The sequence below is a fragment of the Thermobia domestica genome, chromosome 12 (genome assembly GCF_964235325.1).
Source record: "Thermobia domestica chromosome 12, izTheDome1.hap1.1, whole genome shotgun sequence".
NCBI lineage: Eukaryota > Metazoa > Arthropoda > Insecta > Zygentoma > Lepismatidae > Thermobia > Thermobia domestica.
Window position 1 is genome coordinate 174,280,933 of NC_137465.1, and position 11,490 is coordinate 174,292,422.

The 11,490-nt window shown below is 32.5% G+C and overlaps 1 protein-coding gene across 1 annotated transcript in view; it reads right to left on the minus strand.

Moving 5' to 3' along the window:
- Positions 1–1,757: 1,757 nt before the first annotated feature.
- LOC145666840 (uncharacterized) overlaps positions 1,758–11,490 on the minus strand; it is a 50,118-nt gene continuing 40,385 nt past the window's right edge. The window contains exon 2 of the mRNA XM_081734415.1: positions 1,758–2,754. Coding sequence (XP_081590541.1) covers positions 2,303–2,754 — 452 coding nt within the window. The 3' untranslated portion in view covers positions 1,758–2,302. The remainder of the gene's footprint in view (positions 2,755–11,490) is intronic.

The following is an 11,490-nucleotide window of genomic DNA, read 5'->3' on the forward strand; positions in this document are numbered from 1 at the left end:
GTATTTAATAATAATAGTAACATTTGAAAACAAAAAATGTTTCAATACCTTCATGTAATTATTAAGAATGTCTTTTTATTAATTACACATAAATTCAATACACACACACATCTACATCCACGTACTATGTATATACATATTTATATTTATGATATCTACAGACTTTCATACGTACAATACATACATACATACATAAATACATACAAATTAAATCTGTACAGACCTTACTTGCTTAGCACGTATACGCTTAATTAACACAAGAGTGTCTCTAATTCACGGTGGTAACATGAGCACCAAATTGTAAGTTCTTCAAGATACGTTGCTACGATACTATTCGCATTTTTTAAAAATTAATTTTCATTTTTTGGCACTTTTCTATTTACATAATCACGGGCACTTGTGATTTTTTTCAATATTTAGTTATTTTTCACCATGGCACTATTTTTTGGAAGTGGAGATACAACAGTTAAAAGTTGTTTTTTAACCTATGTTAATAAAAAGGTTGTGTTTATTTTGCTATCAAAGTTCTTTAGGAAAGGTTTACTTTTTCTTTAACAAAATTTGATAATTCCTCTTAATCATTCGAAACAAAAGAATTTTCTTGATTGTTCATAAAAAAAAAAGATTCAAGCAACTTTTGCAGTTATATATGGAGATTCCAAACACTGGTAATTTTATATTTCACATTTGAAATAAGATTAGTTTAGATACGCATTAAATTTAAACTTATTTATACATTTTTCCAGAAAACATTTATTTTTGTTAGTAACATAATCATCATCTTGATCTTTACAGAGATCGGCACATACAAATTAAGAATACGGGATCAGAAACTAATAAAACATTTAAAGACACATTTATTCGTAGAAATTACTTTTTCTCATTGGCACATGCTCACAAATCCCTTGGTGCAGATAAAGTTGAGCTAGCAAAAATAATTATTAAAAAGTTGAAACTATTTCACTTCTACACTTTTTTCTTGGCTTCTACCTACCAACTGCGTACATATTTATAATATGCCTGCAAACTTATATGCCATACATAATATGCCTGCAAATGTATATGTTATACCAACGACAAGTGCAAAAATCACACACCAATTTCTGCTAAGTGGTCTCTACAATCTAGCTTTGTATTACAATTGCACAGTAATGATCCACACATTTTAACGCTGTTTCTATGTTCACAGATGACTTACACCTTCTTCGCTACATAAATAAGTTCCTTAAACATCACTCATTCTTTGTGAACTAATAGATTTTATCAGTAAATTTTCGTAAAAAATAATCCCGTATTCTTAAGTTATAAAATGTTCAATATATTCTTTAGATAATCGTATTGCAATTTATTTTGAGATTTTCTGAATATTTTTAATACTAGATAATGATAAATCTATGGTAAAATACAGCAAACCTTACATTGTACCTCTTTTTAGAGAAATTTCAAAGATTTTTTCAACAAATTCAGTCTGCCGAAACATGGCTATAAGTACGATGCCAATTTAACATCAAGGACTGCAGTTGGTGTTAAAATAATAATGATTGCCTTTCCTCCGTGATACAATTAATTATAACTACTAATTGAGAGAAACAATAAAATTTTCTTATTCATTTAATTTAACTCTTATTCTTAATGTTGTACATGCTTGTAACTTAATAGTAAAATAATGACAGAAAGGTCGTCAGTGATGCATTGTAATTTTACAGAAAAATTGAACATTGTTTCTGTACTTTTATTTTATTATATACGAAGGTAGCTTTGATTTTTTTTTTAGCAATCTCCACTCCAGAGAAAGATCTTTCCTACCTTTATGTACGACAGAAGAAAGTAACAACATAGTTGTATCTCAAGACTTTTCATTAAGATATAGACCCTATATTTTCAGTATAACTCAAACTCTAGATAATGACATTAACTATTGCAAAAACTGAAATATAAAATAAACTGTGCTGGAAACAATACTAATATTTCTTTTTAGAAATACAAAAATTCCTGAAGAAGTTTGGGTTTCGTAAATTGTGTGTAAGAAAAGCAAACCGAAAATGATGCATTTAATAATTTGACGAAGTCCTGTATTCATTGGAAGTCTAAGATGATCAAAACACTCTATAGGTATTCAGATGTAAGCGCCAAAGAAATTAAACGTTTTAGTAACATTAGCTTTAGTCAACTACATAACTGTTCATTCAGATAATTTAAGTCACCATTTCATCGGTGTTCGTATTGTCTTTATTGTAAAATTTCATTTGGCCAATGGCTGCTTTACTTTTTCTCGATCAAGAAGAATTACGAGAATTTATAGTTAAGAGAGTCCAATACTTGACGAGGGCGCCGTTGACGAAGGATGGGGTGGATGACATAGTCCTGAAAAAGGGTTAATAACTGTTCCTAACTGGGAATGTCTTTGAAGCGGCACTAAATGATGTGCTGTGGCTCCAAGAAGTGGATGGCCTGGTAAAAGACCAAACGTCGGTGGATACAAAGGTCTAGTGGCCATTTTTAACTTTTCAAGTTCGGCTTCTTGTAGTCTTTTGGCTTTGGCTCTTCTGTTTTGGAACCATATTTTCACTTGAGTCTCTGTTAAATGTAAAGACGACGAGAACTCTGCTCTCTCTGCTATTGACAAATATTGTTTCTCTCGAAATTTCTTCTCCAACGCCAATAACTGTTGAGTGGTGAATGGTGTCCGGGGTTTCCTATTGGGTTTATGCTTCCTCAAATTACACTTCAACTTTGGCGGTTCATTATTGGAGTCTGCAAAGAGAAAAAAAAAATATATATATATACATTATAAGTCAAGAACATTAGTTAGATTAATTCTTATTTAGTATTACTAGAAAATTAGAATTCCACAATTGACGCGTAAGTCACATAAAAATAATACTTTAACACCGCGTCTTATACAAACGTGACTTACGTCAACATGCGGGTTTTGCATCTTTGCTATCCATTACTGCATGCAACCACATATGTAACATATTTTCTGGATAAAAGAGCATATATCTAGGCATAAAATAATCTTTCTATATAACCTCTATATTTTTCACACTTCTATAATTTATATCTGAGTAAATACTGCTGCACGATATTTGATTTATAAAGTAAACCTGTGTATATTACATACATATTAGGTCTATACATATACATATAATAATAATAAATATTGCAAATGCAGATTACATAAAGGCTTACGGAGCGCTTACTTACTATAAATCATGGGGACTGTAACGTTATTCATTAAGTCTTTCATTCATTAGACGCAATCTTTTATAAAGGTGCCAGTGTTTAGGTAGTGTTAATAGTTATTCTATATAGACTGCGAACGTAAAATGAAAACAGAGATAACAATGAAACAAAAAAAAAAAAAAAAAGATCAAAGACAAGTATATCTTACATGACTTTCAATAAAGTATTAACAGTATCGAGTACTTAGTCCATCTTTGTTCTCTAGCCATATATCCATCTTTGATTTGCATGGAAAATTATCTTTCTGTTTTATTTGAAATGATTGGTTTGATTTTTACTAGTTTCTATTAGAAGTCCAGTTAAAAATACCTTGTTTTATTTTAAAATGAATTTGGATTGTATTAAAATTGTATAAAAACAAAATTTTAATTTTCACAAAGGATTGGAATGGATGTGAAGAAAAACAGAAAATAAATTCATCAAATAGAGCAACAGGCTAGAAACAAAGATAGTGCAGATAGAAAGATAAAATAAGCAAATATTTTCTCTAAAGTATTGTAGTCCACGGAAAGCAAACATGGACACTGGGTAAAATTGACGAAAATCAACTAGAGATTTTCGAAATATTGGAGTGAAAAACAACAGATCAATATAGTTGAGTAGAATCAGAAACGAAGGAGAATAACTGAAAGGTAGAATAGAAGAAACAATTGGAATAGTAGATAATATTAAAAGAGAGGAAAAGAAACTGATTGGTTGGAGCATTAGTTGGGGAAGTATGTAGAAAAATATAGAAAAATATAAACAACTAGCCAAAAATATAACAGAACAGTGGAAAACATAATAATAATAATAATAATAATAATAATAATAATAATAATAATAATAATAATAATAATAATAATAATAATAATAATAATACCAATAGTAATACTGGGTACTGGAGTGGGTCATAAGACATGGAATAGGCGTTTGAAAGAATTGCAACTGAAGAAAGAAAAACAGAAAAGAAAATACAGAAGAGAGTATAGACACATCCAAAATTTTGAGAAACTTCCTGCAAACCCGAGAACAAAAGGAAGAAACACGAAGAAACAGTAACGTACTTGGATGATTTATATATGGAGTACCATATATCACCTGTTCATATAAAGAATGGAGGAAAAGGTTATAAAAATAAGAATAAAGCTGAAATCTGTGAAATTTTATTCGACTTTTAATTTTTTTTAATGCTTAACATGTCAAATAAATATTTGACACTGGCAAACTATATGGATTGAAAATCAACACCGAAAAATCAAAAGTCATGAGAATGACTCGTGGAAACATGCCAGTATGTGTCAGAGTAGAATAAAGTGAACTTGAAAAGAAGTTGACCACTTCAAGTATCTGGGAAGAATTTTGACGAGAGACGTTTACTGTACCAAAGAGATCAGGTCAAGAATTGCCATAGCTAAAGAAGCATTTAACAAGAAAAGATCACTCTTAACTCTCCAGGCTCAATATTGAACTAAGGAAGAAGTTGGTCAAGTGCTATGTATGGAGAATTGAACTGTATGATTCAGAGACTGGAAAATTAAAGAAAGTTAGAGAAGAAATGTTTGGAGAGCTTCAAAATGTAGTGTTGGATGAAACTGGGGAAGATAAAATGAACAGAGAGTGAGAGAGAGAGAAAGAGAGAGTAACAAATGAGGATGCTTCGAAACGGATGGGAGAGAAGAGGACGTTTCTAGCGAGCATTTTTTGTAGGAAGGCCAATTGGATTGAACACATCTTGCGAAGAAATTGTCTTCTTCATACCACCATAGAAGGAAAGATGGAAGGAAAGCGAGGAATAGGAAGAAGAAGAACTCAACTAATCGATGATTTGAAAAATAGAAGAAAATATTGGGAGTTAAAAAAAGGAACCTGAAGATCGAGAAACGTGGAAGAAACATTTCCAGGACCAAATCTAAAGTTAAAATTAAAAAAAAAAATAGTCGCAGAACATGCCAAAAGGCAGAGTACTTAATAATAATAGACCCCCTATTATAATAAACATATCAATCCTATATATATATATATAAATCCTTGAACGTTCAAATGTACTTTCACTGGTGAATACGACGTAAATTAGCGAAGATGCTGTTAATTAAACTTACTCAATTTCTCAAACATAAAAGAAGGTCTAAAAAAATTCATATACATAATATACTTAGTCCTGAATAAGAAGGATAAATATTGTAAAAAAGAAAAAAAAGCACTGTGTTTATTTTTGAGAAGGGACCAGCATAATGTATTAAGTCGGTGAAGCCCACAAAGAAGATTATCAAAAGGATGAAAGAATTTTTTTGGGAAAGAAAATTCACTGAAAGCACAGTGTATCTCCTTCATCCAACTGATAATTATAAAAGGCCTTGGTTATTATTAAAACGAGTGGATTGCTTAGGGTTTTCGTGTTGGAGTCATTTGAGCCGTTCGTTAAGACTTGGGTGTAAAATTGTTAACACATCAAATGAGAGGATGGAACAAAAAAAAAAAAAAAAAAAAAAAAAAAAAAAAAAAAAAATGGAACATTCAGATAGCAAACATAATATCCTTCTCTTTGCTTTATTTTATTTTCGTAGCGAGGTGAATATTATAATGGCGATGATGATGATAATGATAATTATATACAATTTTACATTTTTTTATATTTTTTGTTACATACCAGTACCTAATCTTCTCTTTCCTTTAATGGTTTCAAAGCAATTCGGAGAAATTTTAACACGGACTTAAACTACTAAAAGGTACGCTCTCTGATGCCACAACGCACGATGAACAGTGGCTCACTTTTAAGTGAGAGATATGTGGACAGATCAGCACATGCTTGTATTAATTTTCATTTCTTTCTTTGGAAACCGGAATTTGCTACGTATTAATTGAACTTATTTCTCAATTATTTCACAGTATTAAGCAGTGGTGGATCTAGCCCGGGGCAGGGGGCCTAGGTCCCCCAGTTTTTTGGATGACAAAAATAATTTAAATTCTTATTTATATATTTTTGAAAGTTTATAATAAACTCATGATGTATCTATCATAGCCTTGGTTCTGGTTGACCCCCTCCAGGCTTTATTCTTCTAGATGCGCAACTAGTATTAAGTCGACACCAAAGTTCTGTGCTCATATTGTATTTTCTTCTTTTTATTTTATTATACTAAGTTTCACTACAACTTAAGTCTAAGTAGATTTACAATTGTCTGAGAAACTGAGAAAACACCGATAAATTCTATATTATCATTATAATAATAGTAGTATTGCTATTATTAATAGTATTATTCTTGTTTTTACAGTTATCGCTCCATAATGAATATACGATATTTTTTAAATAAAAATCGTTGAGTTTTGCATCCCACGTTTATGCTGGCTAGGCTAAAGGAAACAGTGATGATGATGAATGAAATGGTGGAATGAAGAAAGTGGGAGGAAACGAGAGAACCCCGAGAAAATCCACGCACAGTGTTTGTCCACCACAGATATACACTCTATATATATATCGTACATCGTAATATACGATAATCTTAAAGGCGATAACTTTGTTCTCTGAGATTGGCAACTCTGCTCAGAGCGTAATGTAAAAAAGAGGGACAAAATTGTGTTAGATATTTGTTCACATTAACCACAACATACAGAACGCAATTCAGTGCACAGAATCCCTCCTCCCCCGTTATCAAAATAACCTATGTTGGCGCATGGTCATTAGTATAATTAATGACTAAATATTTTCGATGTAATTTTAAAGCCAATACATATATTAGCTTTAAATTTTGTGATAAGCTTTATTTTTTTTAAAGGCAACAAAAAACGCTTATCTTTATTTAAAAATTTGGTGGTGTTAATTGGTGATCATTATAAGGGTAGAATACATTTGATTAAATATCTTCGGTGGCATGTAACTGATAACACCACATCACACACAAAGTCCTTTTGGAAATTAAAATACCTTCGTGAATGATCTATTATTTTATTTTAACTTTCTTCTTTTAATAATGTGCTAGGTACAATAATAATTTAAAGAAGACAAGGTATCGTTATCATAGAAATAAACGAAATTGTTTTCGTTTCGTGTTAACAATCTCTTCTGAAAACTGAGTTACCCATTATCTCTCTACTAAACTCCTGAAATGAAATCTCCCCCACCTCCTTTTCCCTCCCAATCCCCCCTTTCTCTCCAAAATGTTTCCCTCCTTATTTTAAGCATTTACCATATGACAGCCACCTGTTGTCTAAGTTCAGGACTCCCAGTGGCAATGTTCTTAACTAATAATTTCCGACAGCGTGATATCATTCATCAACGAACAGCCCAGAACCACCAACCCGCCTCTCGCTTCCAGGAATTCTGTGCTTGATAAGGAAGGTGTCTTGTTTTGTGATCCATGGCCCTTAAAACAGAGTTAAAAGCAGTGGTATGGGAGAGTTTGTTTCAAAATCCTGTCTTCCTGATACAGAGAAAAGCTCTTGTCAACCATCAAGAAATGCAAATTTAGTTTCCCAGTTTGTTGTTGTTGTTTTGTGTTTTGACATGAGTTTTCGAGAGGGATTTTGTCAGAAATGGAAAAGGAAGGGGAACGGGAGGATAGGGAGTGAGTGAGGCTTGGTTAAACAATGAATCGCTAGCTAGATAATTGCCAACCAAACTGATTGTTAACGTAGCCTACGTGGTTATCGCGTTGCCATAGCTACAAACAGATTTCATAATGGTGAACCAACAACACAGCTAGTTGGCAGTGGATGAATTTTCCTCTCTCGTCTGTTGTTGTTGTTGAAAATTTTCATCCAATCCCTCTTCGTTGTTTCTCTCTCCCTTGGGTTCAACATTCCAATCGCAGTTTCGATTAAAGGGGGAATGAGAGAGAATTTTCATTCTTTCCCCCCACTTTTCTGTAACTGATAATCTGTTTTATCGAAACGCTGACATTTCTCCCCCCCCCTCTCCAAATCCCTGTAGTATATAGTTCAATCATTTAGCTGAAGAGATAACTGTTCTCTGAACAAACTAAAAGCAAGATATTGTTCAAGGGTTCGATATGTACAGTACATACAATTGATTTCTATGCGCAACAAATCAAGAGCTTCAGGAATTCCTGTTTTTCGTTCTACAGAAGATCAAACGAGACTTTATAAGTTCACTGTCTTTTGTTTGCAGAAAACTGGTGGCTTTTGAAAGCTAAAATTAACATGCTGTCAAGTTTAGTTTTAGCTACTCAAGCAGATTGTTTGATTTTTTTGTTATTGCTCAAACATGACAAGAGACATTTCTAAGTTACATAAACTGACAACATATACTGTATAGCGGGCTTATCTTCACCCATAGTTTATTTTATTAATAGAATGTTCTTTTCATAAAATGGCTTTCCATAAAACGAAGAATATTTACCGTGTTATTTTCAACCAGTAAAACATTGAGGGTGGAGGTTCAACAGTGTTTTTGGGGCGGGGCTTGGTCTGTAGTTACATATTTGCTAATGGATACAGGTGAAAAAACCAGAACAACATTTGATATGAATGAAATTTAAATCAAATGGAGTTTAAATATTTAATAATTTTTGGTTAATTGGTTGGTTTGGGATTTTAACATTCTTTTTCAGCATCTGAGGTTAATTTTATATTAGACTTTTTATGATAGAATACAAACCACTACTTTGTGTATACATTTGAACAAGTAACCCCATCTGAAATGGGAGCTGGGATCACCCAGCCAAACATGACTGGATAGTCTACTAAAACATTTTGAATTCAATTACTGTTTCCTTCGTTACATTTTGCTTGTACTTGGTTTTATTTACTTAAAACTCATTCGTAGATTGGCTCAATAATTTGGAGAAATACGTTATTGGTCTGAATATAGACTGCATTTTGCATATAAATACATGGATCTAGGATATGATCAAGCGAGGGAGTAGATACATCCATGTGGCATTTTCTCAATTATAAAATTGTATCAAAATAGAAACAACACAGAGTCTTTGAGAAAAGCACAATATTTTATTTATTTATTAAAATATCAATGTGTAACAGTTTCGCCAACAAAGTAAACCTTTGGCCTCATTAGACATATTATAAGGAACATTCTACATCATTATAGATAATGTGTCTGAAGAAGACGAAGGTTTACTTTGTTGGCGAAACTGTTACACATCGATATTTTAATAAATAAATAAATAAATCTATATATATAAAAGAGAACGTACAAAATCCTTTGTCCGCTCATCACGCTAATACGGCTGAACCAATTTCTTTCATTTTTGGGGGGTTGTTAGGATTTGGACCCTAGATGGTTTTTATCATATCACTTTAATTTTCAATTACCAGTGTCTTGAGATAATTGACCATTCAGGTGTCCATACGTACAAATCCTTTGTTATTAGTTCATCATAGGTAAAAATAAACGTATTTATATGCAACCCGCATGACCGTGTGACTCGGCGGGTTAACATAAATGACAGGCGCTATAATGTTAACATTTACTGCAATTTGAAAGCGAAAAAGTAAAAATTATCTAAGTAACAAAGTTTATTGCGTTCCGGGGTGACCGCAGCGAAGCGGGGCGGGTTAACATAAATGACAGGCGATATAATGTTAACATTTACTGCAATCTACTATGGTTTTTATCATATCACTTGAAAGCGAAAAAGTAAAAATTATCTAAGTAACAAAGTTTATTGCGTTCCGGGGTGACCGCAGCGAAGCGGGGTGAACGCTGCTAGTAAATAAATAAATAAAATATTGTGCTTTTCTCAGAGACTGTGTTAATTCTATTTTGAAAATTGAATGAAATGAAATCTTTTAGTTTTACGTCCCACGATTATTCCGGTTAGGCTAAAGGAGACGGTGATAATGAGAAATGAATGAAATGGTGGAATGAAGAAAGTGGGAGGAAACGGGAGAACACCGAGAAAACCCACGAGCACGGTGTTTGTCCACCACAAAGTCCACACGGCGCAAGCTGGGATCTAACCAGGGACCCCAAGCACCGGAGGTGAACGCTCTACCACTGAGCCACCGCGCCCCCTAATTCTATTTTGAATTAGTAAAGCAAAGATAACATAAATCAGATAGTTCTATGAAGCGGAGAGACACGGTGATTTAGTGGTAGATCGCTTATTGCCTCTGGTACACAGGATACCTGGTCCAATCAACGACCAAGTAAGTTTGGGATGGACAACATTGTACCCGTGGGTATACTCGGGGTACTTCCGTTTCCTTCCACTTTCTCATTCTACCAATTCTTCCATCATCCTTCAATCAGCCGTTTCCCTTAATCTAAGCGGCATAATCGTAGGACACTAAACTAAAAAAATTCATTTAACTTCATTTTCAAAGTTCTATCAAGTAACGTTGCCAGGTCGAAAACCAAAATACCTCTAGATTAATTGTAAAATATCTGTGAAAATTTGTATACTTATTAAAATATGTGGTGGAAAATATGTAATGATCTTAATGTTAGCTTTCTTCTAATTCTTCAACACACAGAATACTTATTTAATAGATTATCCTTGAACAGAACACGTGAAAGAATTCGTTTTTGCAGCATGCAGATTTGTCATAAACATCATTAACCTACACAAAGACCGATGTTTTAAAAACCAATCTAAGAGTGTAAAGTTCATATGGCGGTTTGTTATGTCCGTACAGTAATATAAAACTAGTGAAAAGTCTATACACACAGAAATTCTGCTACCAAAAGTCACAAGTGTAATTTTATGATTTTATTCAGTGTAAATTTGAAACTTAAAAGAGATTATTCCTCCTATATAATCAGTGATTTTACAGGCATCAGATTTTGGATAGGCATTTTTGGGATTGTCCAGCTGCGACTTTTGAGACCGAACTCATCACAACTAAGAAGAATTTAAAGTTTCTTATTTATAAAGTACTAGTAACAACGTGGTAGGGAAAAAAAAAGTTTGACTGTTTATTCCAAAGTTACTGAAAAAATGGAACTTTAACAATTTATGCACGTATTTAAGCCACTTAACCATATGAATTAATATTAAAAATTCTTCATAAAAATTACCTCAAAAACACAATTATCATTAGTTTTATCTAGCGTGGTAAATTAAAATCTTACCAGTCTTAAAATAAAAATCTTTCCCGTTTGATAAAAGTGCAAACTGTCACGGCTGGGAAATACTTAATGATACTGTATATGTGTGTAGTACAAACATTTAATTTAACATTTCTTGCTTTATTTGATTGTAAAAAACAAGTTTCAAAACATCATATAGGGGTTATATCAACTTCATTTTTAAAGTTGAAACTTATCTCCATGATATGTAAAACATT